This window comes from Xenia sp. Carnegie-2017, unplaced genomic scaffold (genome assembly GCF_021976095.1).
Source record: "Xenia sp. Carnegie-2017 unplaced genomic scaffold, XeniaSp_v1 HiC_scaffold_21, whole genome shotgun sequence".
Taxonomy (NCBI): Eukaryota; Metazoa; Cnidaria; class Anthozoa; order Malacalcyonacea; family Xeniidae; genus Xenia; species Xenia sp. Carnegie-2017.
In genome coordinates, this window is record NW_025813484.1 from 1,947,764 (window position 1) to 1,969,328 (window position 21,565).

At 36.8% G+C, this 21,565-nt stretch overlaps 2 protein-coding genes across 2 annotated transcripts in view; both read left to right on the forward strand.

The window, feature by feature from the left end:
- Positions 1-108: 108 nt before the first annotated feature.
- On the forward strand, positions 109-4,251 carry LOC124444105. The gene is made up of 6 exons (XM_046994685.1): positions 109-322; positions 1,115-1,579; positions 1,882-2,129; positions 2,459-2,715; positions 3,113-3,371; positions 3,765-4,251. Exons 2-6 carry the CDS (start codon positions 1,356-1,358, stop codon positions 4,133-4,135), a joined length of 1,359 nt encoding a protein of 452 aa, XP_046850641.1. The 5' UTR covers positions 109-322; positions 1,115-1,355; the 3' UTR covers positions 4,136-4,251.
- Positions 4,252-4,343: 92 nt separating this feature from the next.
- LOC124444110 (vacuolar protein sorting-associated protein 13D-like) overlaps positions 4,344-21,565 on the forward strand; it is a 31,753-nt gene continuing 14,531 nt past the window's right edge. Inside the window, 42 exon segments of the mRNA XM_046994696.1 lie at positions 4,344-4,725; positions 5,159-5,349; positions 5,416-5,493; positions 6,027-6,113; positions 6,583-6,699; positions 6,788-6,910; positions 7,311-7,361; positions 7,532-7,592; positions 7,595-7,772; positions 8,030-8,198; positions 8,332-8,433; positions 8,540-8,702; positions 8,796-8,963; positions 8,966-9,408; positions 9,697-9,898; positions 10,223-10,484; positions 10,586-10,676; positions 10,973-11,084; positions 11,197-11,284; positions 11,610-11,731; positions 12,027-12,221; positions 12,550-12,726; positions 12,867-13,003; positions 13,155-13,464; positions 13,466-14,513; positions 14,600-15,308; positions 15,650-15,809; positions 15,974-16,214; positions 16,472-16,516; positions 16,589-16,769; positions 16,900-17,119; positions 17,606-17,748; positions 18,465-18,543; positions 18,613-18,776; positions 18,893-19,133; positions 19,244-19,477; positions 19,991-20,094; positions 20,220-20,312; positions 20,523-20,826; positions 20,829-20,894; positions 21,044-21,225; positions 21,367-21,448. Of these exon segments, the coding sequence (XP_046850652.1) occupies positions 4,635-4,725; positions 5,159-5,349; positions 5,416-5,493; positions 6,027-6,113; positions 6,583-6,699; positions 6,788-6,910; positions 7,311-7,361; positions 7,532-7,592; positions 7,595-7,772; positions 8,030-8,198; positions 8,332-8,433; positions 8,540-8,702; positions 8,796-8,963; positions 8,966-9,408; positions 9,697-9,898; positions 10,223-10,484; positions 10,586-10,676; positions 10,973-11,084; positions 11,197-11,284; positions 11,610-11,731; positions 12,027-12,221; positions 12,550-12,726; positions 12,867-13,003; positions 13,155-13,464; positions 13,466-14,513; positions 14,600-15,308; positions 15,650-15,809; positions 15,974-16,214; positions 16,472-16,516; positions 16,589-16,769; positions 16,900-17,119; positions 17,606-17,748; positions 18,465-18,543; positions 18,613-18,776; positions 18,893-19,133; positions 19,244-19,477; positions 19,991-20,094; positions 20,220-20,312; positions 20,523-20,826; positions 20,829-20,894; positions 21,044-21,225; positions 21,367-21,448 (8,014 nt within the window). The 5' untranslated portion in view covers positions 4,344-4,634.

Below are 21,565 nucleotides of genomic sequence, written 5' to 3' on the forward strand. Positions count from 1 at the left end.
GCTTATCTCCGTTCCGATGTAATGCGTATGGTCTGGTCAAAGCCGTCACAGCCCATTGGCGTGTATCATATTAACTGAATTGGTAAACTTCCTTATGTTTGTTTAAATACGTAATTGTTTCAGTTTCTTTATGTTATATTTTACTTAAGGAAGTTCATTAGTGTGATTCAGCATGGCTTTCTATAATTCAAATCTCGTCAAAATCTCTGTTTTAGCTTTGCAACTGATCTTCACCTTCGGAGAAGATGGCACGAACGGTGTAAACTTTGAGAAGCAAAAGGTTGACTTCAGCTTCAGCAAGGAAATTGAGCGATCAAATAATGTAAGACAGCATAAGTACTTTTTTTGCTACGTGCCATTTTATAGACAAAGAGTGCTAGATGGAGTGGATTTTCTGTGAATTTGATGTTGTAGTTGTCTAATGTTATTTTACTATCTCTCGATTATGTCAGTATGGATCAAACAAAGACATTGGGTATGATTTTAGTACATCCCTAACTGAGTAGTTGTAATACAGCCATTGGCTACTGGCTTTGGCAGTGTATAGGCGTGTGATGTATTATAATTATAATTTGTTTGAGAAAACCGAGCCTCAAGCCAAGACTGCTTCAAATTAGTGCAAAGGCATATGCTAAGACTCATGATATATTTGTTCAAAGCAATATTTTTACAAGATTGCAATAGAGTTTTCTTTACTTTACAAGTGGCGAGGTAGCTATGTAAGCCACTAGACAAGTAGTGAGGAAGCTATGTAACCATGTAGTCATATAGCTTTGGAGTATAACTCAGGATAGGTTATACTTTGTTTTTGATTGGCTGGTTATTCTAAAAGTATTCCCAACTTTGTTAGGTGTACTGTTATTATTTTTATTATTACCAATATTTACACTGTATAAAAACTCATGAGCATAATAAAAATGCTATTATCAAAAAGGTCATGTAAAAGTTATTCAAAGTTATACCGTAGTTCAAACATCTTTCGAACTGACATGTCACTTGTTCATTCAAGCCACTTGATACCCGACACTCTGAAAATTAAAATTGTAACTGCATAGCAATATGTCAGTGGTATAAATGAATGGTATTATAATAATATGTCAATTTCTATCAATAGTATTCATCCATTGATGATATCAATGTGAATGAGAAACTTGTCAATAAATACTTGACAAAATCCGGGTTGAGTATTGGTGTTTTTGATGGAGTATTATCAACTGTCCAGTTACGACTCCTTGGATTGGTTGCAACTTTCAATCTTGGTTATTGGACCTACCAGCTGCAAGAGGATAGTGTTGTAGGTGGACAAAAACGTGTTGACCCATATGGTCTTCCATGGGCTTACCAGATAGACACCTATGTTTTCTGAAACTCTTGTTGGTAATCGTTTGAAGAAAGTTGTGAGAAACTTTTTTGGAGAAGGGAGTGATGTTTATTTTCCATACATGGTGACAAGCTACATACTACGCTGTGGAGACTCCCCAAAACTACGTGTGGATGCAGAATCTGATGATGATGAAGTCTCGATGATGATTTATTTGAAAAAGAAGTGGCAAAAGAACTATTATGGTGATTTGTATTTGTAAGTAATTCTAAACTGACAAAATTAACAATGTCATGTTTCTTGCTCTTTTGAAAATTACCAGCAGAAAACTAAGGTGTCAAAAACAACTTTGCAAATACTTCAATCTTTTCCCTTTGCCCCTCTCCCAAAAAAACTACTGGTGACATGGATGTTCATTATAAGCAATTTATCTTTTGCAAATTTCAAAGCATGCACTTAATTTCTAAGGTGATCAGTTAGCAATTTTTTATGAAGGAAATGTGATGACAGAGGGTTGGGTTGCAGAATTTACACCATTTGTTATTTTCACTTTAATCTAGATATGACGATGACCAAGAAATTGCAGCTGGTGTCTTTCCTCGGTATGGAAGAATTGTGGTGTGGCAAAGCTCTATCCCATATCTTCCCCGTCCGCCAAGTGTTAGGTTCAGACAAGGTCAAATTCTTTTGCATCTTCGTTTTACCAAGGATGAAAGAAAGTATCAAAATGCATACAACATTTGGTTGAATGAGCAGCGATTGCGTAAATCAATACAAGACTCTGGATTCTTCGTAAAATCTGAGAAAGGTATGTTCTTAACATCTTTGTGTACATTGGCGAGTGTTTACTGTAAAGAAAGATGTCTTATGTCTAGATTCTACTGACATTCTCTTAGCGTAACATACAAATCACACTCATACTAGTCAATGGCAAACTCATTTTGATTGCAATGTTTTTTGCTCGAATATTTAAAATTTGCAATCAGTGAATTGAAAATATCATCATTGTTTGAATAGTTATGAAGTGATCTTAAAGCTCCTCTCCTTGAATATGAGTGTGAGAATACTGTCGTTTGTCAGAGAGACTTGTCTACATTGGAGAGTAGGTTAAATCACTTAAATCTTGATGATTTTTAGATCAATCAACACCAGCAGTAGTTGACGTTGAAGCAAAATTGACAGCAAAAGCCAAGTCGAAAGAGGGCAAAAAAATTTTCGTATTTGATGGTTTGTTCGACAACGATACGCTAGCAAACCTTCGCAGTCTCATTCTGAGCTATGGAGTTTATTTTTATGATGACTCCTACGATAAAGAAAGTGATAATGTACAATGGATAGCTGGATTTAGTGTGGACAAATATGTACAGAGTAGGATGTGGGAAGTGACCAAAAAGGTAAAGGTGGCATTGGGGATATTGGGTTATTGTCTATGCATGTACACCCTAGGATATGACATTATATCCATGAGCATGGTGTTTTCATAATTATATCATTCAGAACAATTTTTGAGCATTGTTGTTGTCTGTAAGCTCATCTTCAACTGAACGAATAGCCAAAAGGGTTTGCTACTTGCCTGCAATTAAAATTGTCAATTATTTGACTTATCATGTCTAACACTTAATGTTGAAAATTGACGTGCCGACTAAGAGTCCTACACAAGCTTTCAAACGCGCGCCTCTGACTGCCTGACATCGATAAATGTCATGTTTGCAATATGACGTCAGACGTGTTGTGACGTCAGCGGCTTATATTTGAGCTTAAAGTTAATGGCGTTACTGTAATTTTCTTCAGGTTGCAACTTTTGCCTCCGGTGGATTATCCGAGTGGTTTCCCTATGACGTGTCGTGTAATCTAATCCGAAGTTCGGACACAACACAGATACATCATGATTGCGAGAAAGGGGAGGAGGAATGGACATTTCTTTTGTATTTGAATCCATCGTGGAGCATCAACGATTACGGTGAGACTGTCTACTATGAAAAAAACCAGGACGATACAGAAATTATAACAGAAGTTCGCCCTAAATACGGCCGCGTCGTCATATTTGAAGGTAGGAGAAAAGATCTTTTAGAATATCAGTCAAAGTACTTTACATGCTTTCAAAGCTATATTTAAGTTCAGAAAGATTGGCGTCTATGTTTTTTAAGGCTGTGTGTGCTCTAGTTTGGAATAGAGTTCGGTGACTACTTGTTACTGTAGCATGTCAGGATTGGTATGATTAGAAGGTTTTTGAAGTGCAATCAATTGAGCACTAATCATTCTTGGTATCTAATGTATAAAAGCTGTAAAAAGTCTGTCGTTTTTTACGTTTTTAAATGCCTTAAGATCTTTTCTTTTGATTGAGAACTTTCAAAGCTTTTTTGTTTACGACGGTGAAATTTTTAAGACTTTGTCTTTCATTTTTATGTTCATTACTTACATATAGTTATAATTTATATTTCAGGTATTATTCCACATTCAGCTCGACCTCCTAGCAGAAATTTCACAGGTGCAAGACTGTCATTTGCCGTGAAATTATCGAAGAACGAGCGCTTGGCGCGGATCAAAGGCGCTCAAGAAGAATTGAGGCATTTAAAATACACTATGTTTATTAAGGAACAGATACAAAAACGTACTCAACGCAATGTCGACGACGTTGATGATGGAAAGGGTTTGGAAGATATTGATAACGGAAAATTTGAAATGATCTTGAAAGACTTATCTGCGCAATCAGATGAGGACGTTGAAACTCCTAGGCGGGTTTTTAATGAAGTTTCAAAATCTAACTATAAAGCTCGTGGTTTTATTAACGAACGTCTTTTTAGTGTGCTCTGATCACTAATGCTTTAACAGTTAAATTGTTTTAATCCTCAAGTGAATAGTTCCCTCACATTGTACTTTTTTTAGAACTTATTTAACTTAAGATTAAAGAAGTTCATTTTGCCAGTTTATGTTGATTGAATTTTGAAATCATTCGAGAACCCCCGGTCCTACCTCTCCACATGTGGGCCGACGGCCGAGTCTTCCCCACCTGGATCAATAGTATCCACCATTGTGACTGACCAGCGTATTGCTGGCGCACTTACTACCAGTAACTACAAATATGACTGAAATTTTATAGATATTTACTCTGTCTGTGGGAATATATTTTACTTGTTTTGCAAGTCAGTAAATTTTTGTACCATATCCAACTATTGCTGTGAAATGTTTCGATTGGTTTGATTGCTTCTTATGAACTCGAACTGCTAAGTTTGTGTTGAGAATTCTGCCTTCGTGATGATGAAAGAAACTCAATCATAAAGTTTTGCTTGGAGTCGAGAAGTGTGTATTTATAATGTTAGAAACTTTGGCAGCTTGGGTGTTGAGGACATATGTTGGAGAATATGTGGAAAATCTTAACACCGATCAGTTATCTATTGGTTATGGTATGAACTTTCTTATTTATTGAATTAAATACAACTATGTATATTAAGTCTATTGACTGCATACTGTATGTTTACCCTTCTTCCGGCTTAAATAATTGACATTTTTCAATTTGAAAATTAATAATAACACCAAGTTTTAGTTACATCTAAGTTTGCATTTATACACCAGACTGATCTCAGGCATTTTTGATAAGTACTGTAGCTCTGCCGGACAATTAAAAATGCTATTGTGTGTACAGGTTTTTGTTATTCATGCACCTTTTATAATGAAAAGCTTGTATAGAGGGCTGCATATCACAAAATGTAATATTTTTGCATTTCATTTTTAAATGTAAGTGTATCCAAAAACAAGCTGTTGTAATATATTTTGTGTTGGACCGGATTTTCCACTCCTGAAGGTTGTTTTCTAAATTTTCTATCTTTTAATGTTAAGGCACTGTTGAACTTGAAAATCTGCCTTTGAGGAAGACTGCATTGCAGGGACTGGAGCTTCCTTTGGAAGTTAAATCAGGGTTTATTGGTCGGCTGAAACTTTCCATTCCATTTCGTCATCCGAAGTCTGAACCATGGATTATTCACATCAATAAACTTTATGTGATTGCTGGACCCATCTCTTCCTATCAGGTGTGCTAACCTGTACATGTGTCAACGCTAACTATTGATTTGTTTTGAATGACAAATTTTATACAGTTTAGTGAAGAAGATGAAAGGAAGAAGGAACAGGAAAGAAAGCAAAAACAACTGGACAGTTTGGAGATGCAGTGGCAGGTATTTTTGGTGTTACCTGTGATTAAAATGTACCATATTTTGGTCAATTGGTATTGTTTATTTTTGTGCTCTAGCTTTTGCTTTGCAGTGAGCAGGGGATATATTCATGCAACTAGAGTTCTTGATCTTTTTATTTCCCTATTTTTCACTGCTATTGTCATTAAATGATGTTTGAATTTGTTCATGAGAATGGGAAAGTAGTTTCATGTTTTCTACATAAGGAAGCAAACTTTCTTCATTAAGAAGGAATTTCTTGAAGTGCTCTCATATGCATCCATATGGTACTTTCATTGTGATAGTTAATGTATAAGAATTGATTATGAATATAATATTGAATGTGTATTGTCTGGGCTACAAATCCTCCTCCTAAATAGTACAGTCAACATCTATTTACGGACTCCTTTGGGAAGCAAACTTTTCTTTAGGGAACACTACTGTATCCTTGCTATCATGGTCCCAAGGATGAGATGTTTGACTGTACTTAACACATGCTGTATTACTTAACAACCACTTATGTGTCTCTTCGTGATTAGTTTGGTCACTTAAAAGATAATGCCACAGAATCCTGGTGGTCCTCTCTTTACTCCTCACTATCCACAACCATCATGGAGAATCTTCAGGTATGGCTGTGTGGGATAAAATTGTATGTAACCTCCCCTCCCTTAAACTTTTAGCTTTCAAAAATGCTCAGACAAATGTTTACTATTTTAAAATGAGTTCTTGATATGAGTAATAGTTTTATTAAAAAAACTTTTTGCCACCTTGTTTTTGCATTCAAAATCTTTGTCACCAGGCTTCTTTTGTTGGCTGTTGACCTCACATGGAATTGTGGGAATTTTTCAGTCATTCTAGGTTTGAATGTCTACTGGAACGAAACTAAACGTTCGTCAATACATACATTGACAAACCAGATAGTCGTAAGCTTTTGCTACATTATATCAACTACGAGATTGACATTTCTCATTTTTGATAATTTTCAACTGAGAGTGAGAGGATGGAAGTTCACATAACATGAACTTTTGTACACAAGTGCTTGACATTTTTGTCTTGAACGTATATTTCGAAAGATTTCTCTCTTTTTTTATGTAGTTGGTTGTAAATGATGTTCACATTCGTTACGAAGACAACATTCTTGATCCTGGAAATCCTTTTGCTGTCGGAATTACAATTGAGAAACTTGCGATGGAATCTGCAAATGAGAAATGGGTTAGAAACGTGATGTTTTCTCTTGACTGCATTGTTAATGATAAAGATAATTTGATAAGTGTTGAAAATCTACAAATCTGTTCTTTAGGAACCTGAATTTTTGGTATCTGAAAGCAAGACAAAGTTCAAATTGATAGAAGTTCAAAAATTTGCTTTATACTGGGACTCCGATGCAAGCCTCGTTGGAGATTTACCTTCGAAAGATTTAGACGTAAGCAGTTAGAGATGTAATCCTGACTTAGCAAAACCTCGCTAGTTCACGTGAATTTTACCCCACACGGTATTATGATATAATTTTAAGTGAAAAAATTACTTCAATTTGAATGTTGTTGATGTCTGTGGTCATTTCAATACACTTAAACGTTTTGGATATTGAGGTTCTCACAAGGATAAGTGGAGGATATCTGGAGTCTAGCTTTGTTAGGTCATTGCAGTAAGGACAAACCTGACCATCAAGTATTTGAATTCGATGTGAGTTGGGGAGGATAGTAGAAAAATTGTCAAGATATGTTGCACAAATATTATAGTGATGTGAGAGATATTCGTTCCCAATCCCCTCTAGCCCGTTCTATGATATTACCTATGTCATTAAGAAACGCGTATTCTTTTAGATTGCTCTTCATCGTGTTATTGGCAGGCAACAAGGATTTCTTGGGATTTCTGTAAGCCAAACATTTTTTCTAAACTTTTTGGTTTGCGGTTTAAATTCCCTTTCACCGTCTAGTTACATGAATACACACGAAAATTTTCCAATTCCACCTTTTATTCGTCATTTCTGCATGTCATAAATGCGTGTGTATGTGTTAGTGCATCCCTCTTTGCTATTTTTTAGCAACATGAATACATTCTGAATCCATTGAGTTCCCAAATAAAACTTCGACGAAACTGTTCAGTAGTCCCCTTCGTGAGAAAGATGAGCCAAGATTTGTTGTCGACATTCATGTGGAAGATATTTCCATTTCATTGGTGAACGTACAATACCACACTTTGTCCAATCTTATAGAGGAATTTCAGAGACATTTTCGAAGTCAGAAATATCGAAAATGGCGACCGCTTGTGCCGAAAAAACTCAAGTAATTACGCGTAAACTTTTTAATCAATCGACAATGGTCTGAAGTTTAGATTTTAATCATTATATACACTAGTCCAGTGTCTTTATTAGTGATCTGATGTTGAAATTAGATCAAGCAGTATTTACTCCAGTGTGTTTTCCGAAGGGAAATGAAGGAGGTCATTCTATTTCAAAACACACACGTGTATTTCAGACTCACTGATTGGCTCGAAAAAGAAACTGACATATATTAATTTTCATCATCTCATATATTGTTAGCTCTAAAGCCTGGTGGCAGTTCGCGGGAACGTGCGTGCTAAACTTCATTCGAGAAAGGAATAAACGCCAAACATGGGCTTATGCTGTACAAAGAGCGAGAACTATTGTAAAATACGTCAATGTTTACATGAGACATTTGACTGAATCATATGAAGATGCTATTTCCACTGTACGTATCAACTGCTGGCTCATCCTCTACTTTTTAGTTCACTTTTGATTGTGATTCATCAAACCCAGCGCTAATTCTCTAAACTTGTGATCTAAGCTTTGTAATGCACATTATCTCTTGTATTTTAATCCAGAAAATACAAAAGGAAATTGAAGATGAGTTGTGTTTTGAGGAGTTGAAGTCACTTAGATTCATCGCTGTTTCTATCGTGAGGAAAGAAGATGAATTAAGAAAGGTTTTGTTAAGTGCTATTCAGTCATTCATTCATCATCATCTTTTACATACTGAAAACCCAAACCGAAGATGCAACGAACCATCTTAAAAGGTTTGAATGCTTTTAGGCGGCTGAAATGAAGCACTCGCAAAGTCAAAAGACAGTTCAATCTGAGGCTAGTTCAGGATGGCTATCAGGATGGTGGGATTGGTATGGTACATCAGAGGATAGCAGTGCTTCCACGTCCTCGCCATCCTCCAACTCTTACAGCGAAGCTCCCCAAACTGAAGGTGCAGTATATTTTCATTTATAGGAATGAAGGAAAGGGAGGATAGGAGATCTGAATTGATAAAGGAAATATTTGTCTTCAATTCTATTTGCAGAAGAAGAAAAATTTTTGGAAGAGATTCAAGAAGGCCAAGTCGATGATTCCATCTTTAAACGTGATAACGTATTTGCACATCTCAACTTCCACTTAGACAGTGGACGCTTCAAACTTGTCACGAGTAAGGGTTGCGTCACCCATGGAGAACTGCTGCCATTGGTTGAAATGTCTTTGCTGACGTTCGATGGATGTCGCGAGTCTGTCCTAGAAGCAGTACTTGGCAGAGTAACGTAAGTCTGCAGTCGATACACGTCAGCGATAAAATGAGCGAGGGCAATGTCTTTAAATACTTGGTTTCTGGGAAGCCGAAATTGTGCAAAAAAAGCGAAGAGTCAGTCTTTCGTTTGGAATTTGAAAAAATGCCAAAATCAAATAAGATTGGTTATAGTATAAAAGTGTCCACGCAACCTTTGGAAATTGTTTATAATCCAACAACAATTCAAAAGATTTCAAATTTCTTCAAAAAGCCGGTGTCTGTGAGAAAATCAGATATTCACGCTATAGAACAACAAGTACTCGATGCTGCTTGGGCAAGATATGAAGAACTGAAAACGCAGACTAAAAGTGGACTATATAGCGCTATGGATGACTTGTTGCTGGGTCAAGTAAAGGTTAGTATGCATGCAGTAAGACAAACTAAAATGTAGAATTTCCAATGTTCGTGCGACATAGCTAGTTGCTAAAAAATAACTTTCTCTGAAATTTTTCTTCAAAGAAAACGCTAGTTCTTGATGCTTTAGTCTAGCTTTATTTCAATGAACTAGTGTTAGATGTAAGCGTTTGCTGTTTTGTAAATGGTTGTCACGTTACTTACACAACATGGCATTACTTGTGATTTGTCAAATGAGTCTTTTCATCTCTATGACTGGTTTTGTTATGTGAACGTTCATCTGTTGTAGACTCAAGAAAAGAGATGGAATATTGAGCTGTTTATTGCTGCCCCTCAAATCATCATACCCGAGTCATTTCGGGAGAAAAATCCGTCGATGATTCTTGTTGATCTTGGCAACCTCTCTTTCTCGACAAAATCTGGAGGGGCAAAAATGTCTCAAAATGAAAAAAAGAATGAAGAAAGCATTTTGGTGGACGAGGACACCGATGGTAAAGTATTAATTACGGGGCATGCACGCTTTTGAAGAAATAACTTCATGAGAGAAACTTGGGATTTTTTTGCAAAAACAGAAATGTCAGCCAATTTGGCTGGAGACTTCTTCTTCGACGGGCTTAAGAATTTGAAATTCAACATGAAATAAGACTGGATTGATTAAATAAGTAATTTAGTTTTAATTACTGATCAACTCACAAGACTGAGGTTGCACAGCTCAGACATCAGATATTTTGAAAGGTTCTTCCTTGATTATGTGGGTAACGTATTCAGGAAAAAAACAACAAATTCGCGGGTCACAAATTCAATTTCATTTTTAGATTTTGTTACACCACCATCAACGCCACCAAGCGAAGACGAAACGGATGCCCTACCGGAAGTGTCGTCATTTAGTGATATAAAAGACAGTTTTACAGAGGAAACATTAGCGGATAAGATATACGATAGATACACCCTAGAATTGGCGGATTTGCAGGTTGTTGTATCAAAGATTGACGAGCACTTGAAACGGCAAAGGGAGGCAGTTACTTGTGATGAGTTTAGTATTGTTGACAAGTTTACGATTTCACTGCAATTAGAAAGGTGAGAAAGCTAGACTGTGTCGTTTATTTCGAACAATTGTATTTCAACTGGGGTTTATTAATCGTAGCCATTAATCTTTCCAACTTTTCTTGCTTTTTCAGGCGCTTAGTTTTCACCGCAGATCCAAAATGGCCCAGTGTTACTGTGTCCGGAGATTTACCACGATTGAATTTATATTTCAGCGAAGTCAAGGTATCGAATAATTTCTGATGTAAAGTTGTTTGGTTGAGGTCAGGGTTGCGGAGGGGTTGCACCCTTCTGGTCTTGGTTAGATGGGTTGTAGGTCCCATTGAATGTCATGTTTGACTTGCAAAAAATTAACATGCTACGGCAACAAGTTACCACTGAATCTAAACTAAAGCACACCCTCCCACAAAGACCATATTGGACCGATCACCGAAGTTTTACAATATTTGTTTGTTTCGTACGACAACATACGCATTGTTGGGTTAAGATATGTTGAAATTTAACGATGTGTTATGTTTTAGGTCCACACGATGTGGAAATGCTTGGCAAATCTTTGGAGCTATGAAAATGAACCGACAAGCCAAGCGTCAGAAAATCCTGTAGGATCACCTTCTAATATTCTTCTTGATGAAAGTGAGCATTACTACATTAAAACTTCATTTGAATTTTATGAGTAGTTTTGTAATGCGTGTATTTCTTAAAGGCTTACGTAAATAGAATTTTTCTCATGTTATTTCGTTTCAAGAGTCCACTTCGTTACTTAATCTCACCGAAACTGAATACTTTGAATTGACAAATGAGGAAGAATATGACAATGTAAAGCCATCTATAAGGTAACTATTCTCAAACCTGCACGTTCATACGAAATGAATATATTTTCCTTTTTTTTTACTTGTATTCTCATAGCATCCCAATATTGCACGTACTGTCCCCTATGTTCTGACTGATCCCATGCTTACTTATATTCTTATCTATCATATATAACCTTTCTGTGTCTCATTTGCATTAATGTTAACTTTTCCTTATCACGTGTTATGTATCCTTTTCCTTGTTTAACACGATCCTCAATGTTCATATGTGTTCCCTTATTTAATATGATCCTCGATGTTCAAATATGTTCCCTTATTAGACATATTTCTTCCTTTTATTTACATTCAGTCGTAGCTCATCTAAAACGTCGTCAACTACGAGACAGAAACTGGGTCAGTTATCCGAGGATTCCTGTCTTGTAGAGGCTCAATTCTGCATTAACGAACTTGGCGTTCAATTATCCGGACGAGGTATAGTTACGTCATAGATTTTTCTTGAACATAAATACACAAGAAACTTCTTGCATCGCATTCAACTCGAATTAATTTGTAGTTGACTTTTTTCCTCACAATTGCTGAGAGATGATTTTTTTAAAAGATCCTTGATGATTTTGTTGGGCTTTAATAACATTTTTAGTTTTTCATTTTCGTAACTTTTTGTTTATTTTTTCTAAAACAACCTTGTAGAATTTTGACATTCCGCAATGAATCAATTGTAAGTTAGACCTTTATTTCTTATGTGTACAAACCGGCGTCGTGTTTTTAGGTCGTGTGATAGCTGAACTAAACGTTAACGGCGTGAAAGCAAGGCACAGAAAACGGCCATACGACATGTCTTTGTCTTTGCTTGTCTATGAAATATCGCTCATTGATCGTGTTCAGATATATGGACCAGAGTTCAGCAGGATAATATCGTCTCATGATGTTGCTGAAGAAACTAGCCAGTCAAACTACACACCAGGTAAAACTAGCCAGTCAAACTACACACAAGGTAAAACTAGCCAGTCAAACTACACACCAGGTAAAATTAAATTTCTATGGAATTTGGAACAAAAACTGTGAGCGTTTGTTTCATTGAAAGATTTTGCTGAAAATGAAAAGATTTGCAATTTGTTGAACTAAAATAACGAATAGTGAATTGTTATTTGAAATTCTTGCAATTTTGTTTTGACAATATTTTATCCGTTTTTTCATAAAATATACTCGAGAATGCTGTGGTTACTGTCATGAAACTTTGAAAAACTTTAGTCCTTTGTCAGTCTTTTACCAAGTTCGTTTTTCTCTTTTAGTTTATCAAACATGCAATAAAGTTTTGTTATTGGAGGACACCGAAGGCTCTGCCAAAGAAGAACTAAATTCGGTGATAACGTTGGACTACAATCAAATCAATCCCGAGAGTCCTAGCTCAACCAGTGAACAACCAATGAGAATTGCGTCGATTCAATTTAACACTATTAAATTTATTGGTACGTTATTCTGGCCATTATGAAATCTGCTAAGAATCAGTCCCAAGATAGACAGAGATTTATCAAAAATTTTCTGAAGCCAATACATGGACGAGTATTTACTCTTGTGTCAGTTACTGTATGTACTTTATTATTTTCAGCCAATCAAGAAACAATCCTGGAGCTAATGAACTTTGTCAACACTCTTCCTTCTTCAGCTGTTGCCCAGTCTTCTTCAAATTACCTTCAGCCCATTGTTGAAAATGAGTCAGACGAAGAAGAAAAAGAAGTGAACGAGGTAGGAGAGGTTATAGGGAATAGTTATAAAAATAAAAGATGTGGACAAGTGGTGATGAGGGTACATAATCAAGTGTATGCATCGAGTGCAAAAAGCATGCGCAATTATTTCATGCAGTGTTAGAAATTTACGTAGTCTTTCTGATGTGTAGGATGTTACCTCGTCTGTTGCTATGGAAATTACCGTGACATTTCACCAGCTTCAAGTACAGTTTATCCGTTGCCACACGATTGCATGTCAAAGACTTGGTCGCAAAGTGGCCAATGTTGATATCGTGGATCTTTGGACTAAGGTGACTCTGGGTGATCAGCAAATCATCGAGGGATATCTTGGGGGTCTGCATGTACTCGACTTGACACCTGAGGACATACTACATCGTGAGGTACTTAGTGTTGGCGTTGATGTCTTGGAGATGACAAAATCACGTACGCAAGGCGTGTTTCACGATTATGATTCCGGGGGATGAGGCTAAGAAAGCTTTCAGTTTTACATTGCTCAAACCAAAGGGATACGTGGATGATACGTACCTCTCGAGCCACGATGAAAATTTATCTAACCGTATAAGATTATCGCTTCATATGGCATCTGCTCACTACACTCATACGTATCATTTTATTTCTGAACTTTCATTGTGTATAAATGATTTCAGTAGCCATGCAAATGCAATGGCCACTAGTCGTGCGAATGCGATGGCTCAATCCTTACGGTCAGTGGCTACCTCCATGGCCATCAGCTTGGTAACCAAGCAGAAGTCCTTGGCAGACGGAATCGACTATTTCTCATCTTCATTTTCCCATGGTGCTTCTGTCGCACCTCTTGAATCAAGAACTTCTAGTCGGAGACCTAGCGTGGACTCGTGTGATGAAATGGCTGAAAAGAATGTAGAATCCATTACTTCTGTTCAGATCGAGGGTAAGCGTCGTGTTTATGTGCACGTGACCATAGAAACCCCGGTCATTATATTGCCGCGTACATCAAGTAGTCGTGAACGACTTGTGGCACATCTTGGCAGAATTGTCGTTTACAATACTCATTTAACTGATTACGGTAAAGATGTCCAAAAAGAATGCAGAAAGTCTAATTCATTCAGTAATTTTCCTGTTGACCAGATGAAAGAGAATAATTTAGAAGATTTGGATGAGTTCAATGACGTCGACCGCGTGTATATTGACATCACGGACATGAGTTTGTATTCTCTTGGCTTCAAAAACGCTGATGTAAATGATGACGTCAGCGAGCATATTTTACATAATACTGCTGTAAGGTTGGTAGTGGACCGTTGCTGTAAAACTTTGCGTGACGGAGAAAGAATGGGAACTAGTAGGAAACCGACCATTCATGTATCAGGCCGAGTTACACAACCTCTTTCATTGGTGCTTTCCAGTCGTGCGTATCAGCAGCTGCTCTCAACCAGTGATATATTGTCAGGAAAGACTGAGAGGGATCTAAATGTATCCAAAGGAGCTTCTGTGTCATCAAGCGTCATGACTCCACCTTTGATCTCTCCAATGTGAGTTGAACAATTGAATGTGCAAAAAGTTTGTTTGTATTAACCTTTGCAAGCATTTTAAGATTGTTATTTTTTCCACTAAATAGATCATCTTCGTTTGATCTTCCTGATCCGAGTGGAGACGTACCGATGAATGTGGACCAATCAAATTTTCAATCATCATCTGTGTCGTCCGAAGACGATCGAATGCCCATTCGCGCTAGCTTTAACGTTCCCCGATTGAATATAGAGTTGAGAGGAGTTTTAAAGGACGGAGAACAAGGAATAGTGAATACTGTCTTTCAAGATTTTTCCCTTTTTTATAAAAGCACCGTAAAATCTGCGACTTTTTTTGATGTCTCATTGGGTGGCCTTGTCGTTGAAGATCTCCTTCAGATGGAGCACTCCTTATTTAGAAATATGATGGTTTCCTCAAATTCCATCACTACGTCCAAAAGATCGAATCTGATGCGGAGTGAACACATCTCAAAGTCTTGCCCAGATATTTCGGCTGCATTCAATGAGTCAACGCTCTCTACATCACTTCCTATGGAGTTTAGCACCTCCCCCCGGAGGTATGGTATACAGCCGTCTTCCCCTCTGCGACCTATGTTTCAACACAGACATATAATCGGGAGTCATGTAAAGGAGTTGTTTCGCAATCACGAAGAAGAGAATGAGTTTCTGAACGATTCTGTTGAAGAGTTTCTCGGCAGTAAGTCCATATCTGTAGAAAATGAAAGCGAAACACTGGTTAGAATCAAGGTGACTATGGTGGATAAGAATTCTGATGAATACATCACCAAATATAACAAGGTATCTAGAATAGAACATGTTTCAAAAAAAAATGCATTTTCAAATATCTTTCCTCATTGTCTGTTTTACCGGCCTGCTTTACACATAGACCATCGACACAATGCAACAAGCGGTTATTTATATTATTGCTTAAGATAGGTTTCATTAAAAATGTTCTTATTCGCAACGCTTACCTCATGATACATGAATTTAAAATTAAATGAGAGTTAAAATAAAAAAATGAAGTAAATCAATGAAACATTTTATGATTGATTGAAGTTACCTGTCAGAAAGCTGTGTTTTTTGAAACTTTGCACTATCTTTGGATTCCTGCTTTATCTGTTGTATTCTCTACTTTTCAGACTGATCGATTTGTCGAGGTCGACTTCAATTCCTTGGATACAACTGTGAATCTTCAGACGTGGGTTGTTTTTCTCGAGTTTTTTGGCATAGGCAAGGCTCCCGAAGAAATGGTAACATCGCAACAGCAAGAAACTGTTAACGTGGAGGATCATGGGAACGGTAATGATGAAATGATCAAGATTTTATAATGACGTAATTTATGTTAGAAAAGAAAATGAGGAAATGCTTCATCACTTTTTTCACCTCACTCAAAGGAATAAAGTTTAATCAAGTCTTTAAGTTTGCCTGATGTTGCTCTTAATGGTGATTTGTTTTACGTTAAGATAATACGTCACATCCTGATGAAAGGAACACGACTGGACAATTTGTCAATTCCGAATTCAAAGTTCGAGTATCTTCCCTGTCGCTTACTTTGAACAAAGTAAAATATCCACTTGCAAAAATCAAGATTTCTGGTCTCTCAACCATGGTAGACATGAGAGAGAACAACATGAGTCTCAAAGGAAAGCTTATGGCGATTAATCTTATTGATTTGACGCCTCATGGAAACATGTACAGAGAAAAGTGAGTTGAGAAACTGGAGTTATTCACATATGCATCTTGGGATGGATTTTGGGAAAGGGTGCACCCAAATATCCATATGTAAAATAGAGAAACTATGTAGATTTTTCTCCATAAAATGGAGTTTTCCTAAATCCCGGGGGGGAAGGGGGCGTAAAAATAACTTTGATTTAACTCTATTATTTCGCTTGTATAGGGGCTGATCTTGTACTTTGTGTTGCATTGAAATTAAAAATTTGGTCTTTTCTATTGCCTTCTAGATTCACAACATGCGGGGAAGAGGCTCTTGTCTTTGACTTTTTCAGGTAATATTATATATCTGTGTGTAAGCACTCAGATTCCTGCTTTTTGCTTTTGATTTTGATGATTACCTATAGATATGGCGATCCTGACCCGGAACTACATCATGAGTATGACATGAGTATGAAGCTGCGTATGTCCGCTGTCCAGTATGTTCACACGAAACGATTCCAGTCTGAGCTCATGGCATTTATCAATCATTTTTCGCAGCTACAGGAATCTTTAAGGAGAATGAGAATAGTTGAAGCTGGCAACCAGGTAATAGTAGCGTGCCTTATTCCGTGGCTTTACTATTAAAATTAAAATTTTTCTTACATAGAAAAGTTTCTATGAATAGCATGATTCGAAGAAATGTGTTTAAAACTCGGCAAATATTTTCGGTATGCAGGTATCAGAAGCTTCTACTCGTGGTTCGAGAATGTTTCTGGATATAAATGCCGGCACACCTCTGATAATCTTCCCAAGGGCATCAAATTCTCAGGATTTACTTGTCGCAAATCTTGGTCACATGACATTGAGCAACGAATTTCTATTCTCCGGCGATGAGGGAACTATTCTCCGGGGTGTCTGTTCCGTCGAGGAGGATGACGAGTTGGAAATCATCAGTGGTGAGTACGTCATTTGAATTGTACTTTGACGTCATTAACATGTTGTGCAATCACTTGCATAACAGTGAACGTTGAGAGTCTATTATACAAAACATTAGTAACGAAGCAATATATATAAGAAGATGAAGGTGAATTCTACTTTTGAATTATGGAATTACAGATTTAGTTTCTTTAGTAATCCAACGTCATGACTTTTTATATGACGTCTATAAACGGCTATGAACGTCTTTTTGAACATTTACTTTCGTTCGTTATGAAAGCAAGGACTTGCGAAGATTGATAATTAGGGGAAGGTGCATAATGCATGTTATGTAGTGTCAAGTTCCATTTAAGTCCATTGTTTTCACTGGATTATAAACTGCATTTTATTATTATCGTTCTTCCCACATCCATACCTTCAAGCATCGTTTAAGTTCTCATTTGAGATTGTCTTATCTATTAAACTCAGTATCTTTATTAAAAATGTGCTTGCTTATCTTAATCAAGAAACGAGTTGCACTTCTAAACAAATCCCACTTGGCGAACGTTGTCTTCTGGATCACATGAAAATGGAGATGGTTGACATTGATCTATTTTCTGCCGTTTCTTTCACAAGCAAAGGTGGAGAGTTGTTCTCCTATCGAAGACAGGTGAGGACCAAGTTTAGAGTGTGTGGGTCTGCTCACGATTTTGTTGATAATGTAACACTGTAGAGTACGTGTAAAAATTATTGAAGTTGTGATCATTGTCACACACTGTAGAGTACGTGTAAAAGTAATTGATGTCGAGATCACTGTCACACACTGTAGAGTGCGTGTAAAAGTAATTGATGTTGAGATCACTGTTACACACTGTAGAGTGCGTGTAAAAGTAATTGATGTTGAGATCACTGTTACACACTGTAGAGTGCGTGTAAAAGTAATTGATGTTGAGATCACTGTCACACACTGTAGAGTGCGTGTAAAAGTAATTGATGTTGAGATCACTGTTACACACTGTAGAGTGCGTGTAAAAGTAATTGATGTTGAGATCACTGTTACACACTGTAGAGTGCGTGTAAAAGTAATTGATGTTGAGATCACTGTCACACACTGTAGAGTGCGTGTAAAAGTAATTGATGTTGAGATCACTGTTACACACTGTAGAGTGCGTGTAAAAGTAATTGATGTTGAGATCACTGTTACACACTGTAGCGTGTAACAGTAATTGATGTTGAGATCACTGTTACACACTGTAGAGTGCGTGTAAAAGTAATTGATGTTGAGATCACTGTTACACACTGTAGAGTGCGTGTAAAAGTAATTGATGTTGAGATCACTGTTATTTATTTTTGACTAAATTTCTTTTTATGTTCATTTTTTTCCAGGGAAACAAACTTTTCAAGGAAACGTGCAAGCTAGATTTGAAAATTGAGAGAAACTTGGATTTTGCTCGAAGTAGAGAGGGTAAGTTTTTTGATAACTGTAACCACGATCTTGTCTATTTCATTATTTCTGTGAATGCGCTTATTTTAGTTCCAGACATGAGTGTGTGGGGAACTCTCTCGTCCATGCAGTTGAATCTTGACTATTCTCAGTATGGACTCATTCTTGGATTTCTTAATGAAAATCTTGGTGAACATCTAGAGGTTTTTGAAAGACCGTCTTCATTTGTTGCAGATCCTTTAGGCGAACAAACGGTTAGTGCACGGGAGGAGTAATGGGTTAAAGAAAGGGGGTTGTCCCCATTGAAATATGACTTTGATTAGTCGACGGATTTCTTCAAGTGTAATCGTTGAATCTTTGATCTTTTCAGCCAACAGATTGCAATCTATGGACAACGTTAAAAATGGTGATTGAACTTAAGAATGTTCAAGTTGAACTTCTTCCTTCAACATCTCTTCACGACAACAAGAACTTCATCGACCAAAATTGTCATTCATTGGCGAAAATAAACTTTATAAAATCGAAGTTTGTTTTCGAAGGTTTCTCAGATTGGTCCAAAACTATGGACTTGGTGTCTCAAGACGTTCTACTCAATGATACAAGATTTGAAGGTGACTTTATATGACGTCATCTTAATACTTCGGTAACTGGTGGCTTTCACTTCATTATGGGTTGCACTCTCTCACGAAACCATTGTATGTTTTACGTTCTTTTGTTAAAGGATCGAGTGATCGTTGCTTTAAGGAGGTGCTTCGACCAGGAAAACCTTTGCCCTCGGCTTATCATCATTATGGGAGCCCTGGAAATACCTTGATGTTTGAGATTCATTATCGTGACAGTGTGAACAAAACGACCATAACATTCATAGTCAATAACAGTCGAATCACGCTGCTCCTTGATGCCATGCTTGATATCTATAATTTCATTATGAGCAACTGGAATAAGCCTTGTCAAGGTATTGATCATGACTTGAATTGATTTTATTATTGCTATATGTCATTGATATTCTGTCTTCTTCAGCTTTTTTCAACAAATGCATTTTGAAACTCTTTACCTCGATGACTGTTATTGGCTTCGCATGCCTCCATCCTGCTTAAAATCAAAGTAGCGAATACACAACCATAGACTTAACACCGTAGACAAAAAATTGCTTACTAAAACCGTGCATAACAAGCAACAATTGTGTAGAGTATTCCTTGTCATAGGTTTTATTAAAAATGTTTTTTCCTTGAAGTCAATGGATGTTCACCTCATGATACTAGAATAAAAATGAAGTACGAGTTAAAAGAGTTATGAAATAAATCTATAAAACATTTCACTGTTTATTCAAATTACGAGTCAAAAAGCATTGTTTTTTAAAACTTTGCACTATCCTTGGATCCCTAATCTAATTTTTCTGTTGTCCTGAATCGCATTTCTTTCTTTTTGTCTTAAAGAGCTTCTTTAGTCATTAATTTTTTCATTTCAGACCAAGACGATTCTGGGCAGTCACAAACTTCACCGTCCAATCAAAGATCTTCTCAACCAGAAGGAAATGCTAACGGCAATAAAGAACAACCAGAAAAGCAGCAGGTTTATATTTAGTATTGAAATTATGTGTATTTGCGCGTACTTGTCAGTGGTACTTTGGCCATCTAGGATCTTTTTATTGCCGTGTTATATATTCACTTGTTTTTCATATGCAATTTTTACTGTAGAAGTCCTTTGAAATGAAAGTTAATGTTTCGGGTTCAGAATTTGTCGCACTTCAAAATGTGAATGTTGAAGATACAGATGCCGTCATACTTCGTGTAAGATTTTTTATCACGTATTTTGTCTTTTTATCTGAAATCGGTTTCCAATAATTCATTTCCAATGCACCGTGTGACATGGAGTGGAAAACTGGCAGTGTAAGAAAATTTCAGTTAGGTTCATTCATATCTTCATCCGCATTAAATTATTGTGAATGATTTTTTTTAATTTCAAATTCATCCATGAACTTTTTAATGTCTTCGTGACAGATGACTGCAGTTCTTGCCTGGCGTCCTCACTACAAAACTCAAAAACCATTATCGTGCAGCGTTCAAAGTTTGGAAATTTTCTCCTGTAATTTATCATGCGAAGATGATTCTGCTTTGTCCATCATTGATCCGATGGCTGGCCTTATTGAGCTGAATGCCGCTGAACGCCGTCACAAGAGGAAGGCTCAAGGTTTGCTTGACGCTACACTCGAGTCTTTACCAAGTCTCGAAATCACTGTAAACACGTTGAACATACGCATTTCATACAACGACTACAAGCTGTTTCACAGAATAGCCAATTCTCTTCCAATCAACTCTCGACAGCCATGAAAGAAGGGAATGGGTCGAGTGAGAGGATCACGGAATTTGAAAGTGGAAACATGAATGTTGACCGTAAGCTTTTATTTTTTCAAGATCTCTGTTCATTTAATACATTTGCCATAACGTCGTCGGAGATACTCTCGGGTTATGAATTAAACACAATTATCAGTAATGTGTAAAATTTTTTTGTTTCCTACCAGAAATGTCTCTCAAACGTTTAAAGGATCTTGGTTTTAACGAGAGCGATTGTATTAGTGCGTTGAATATGAAACGTGGCGATGTTGAGTTAGCTGCATCTTGGCTTCTCGTGAATGCAAAACCTATTGATCCTACTAAGATGTCCACCGGAAGTGAAAATAAGAGTAGACTATCAGGATTTGAGGTGAAGTGATTTTTTTATGTTTGATTTCGGTCATTGGTTTATCTTTCAAGTTGAAAGATTGAAAGTTTCAAACTACCGCGATATGTCAACGGTTGGTTTCAAACATCAAAGCTTCATCAGGTTTAATCCATTCTTTTTTAGATTCGTGCCAGTTCTCTTTGTGTATGTTTGATCGATGATTGCGGTGACAACGATGTTCCACTTTTTGAGTTACTCGTACAAAGTAAGTGAAGTCAAGAATTGCTATAGTTTGTAATGCATTCTTATAACGAGTGAAAATATACCTGTTGTCGATGTTGAAGTTATTATTGACGTGTTTTATGATAGCATAACTTATAAA

Bases quoted from the DNA above. Each gene is read 5' to 3' on its own strand.
- LOC124444105 (XM_046994685.1), top strand. From the start codon at position 1,356: ATGTTTTCTGAAACTCTTGTTGGTAATCGTTTGAAGAAAGTTGTGAGA. The intron at 1,580-1,881 runs GTAAGTAATTCT...ACTTTAATCTAG, and splicing joins TATTATGGTGATTTGTATTT to ATATGACGATGACCAAGAAA. The intron at 2,130-2,458 runs GTATGTTCTTAA...GATGATTTTTAG, and splicing joins CTTCGTAAAATCTGAGAAAG to ATCAATCAACACCAGCAGTA.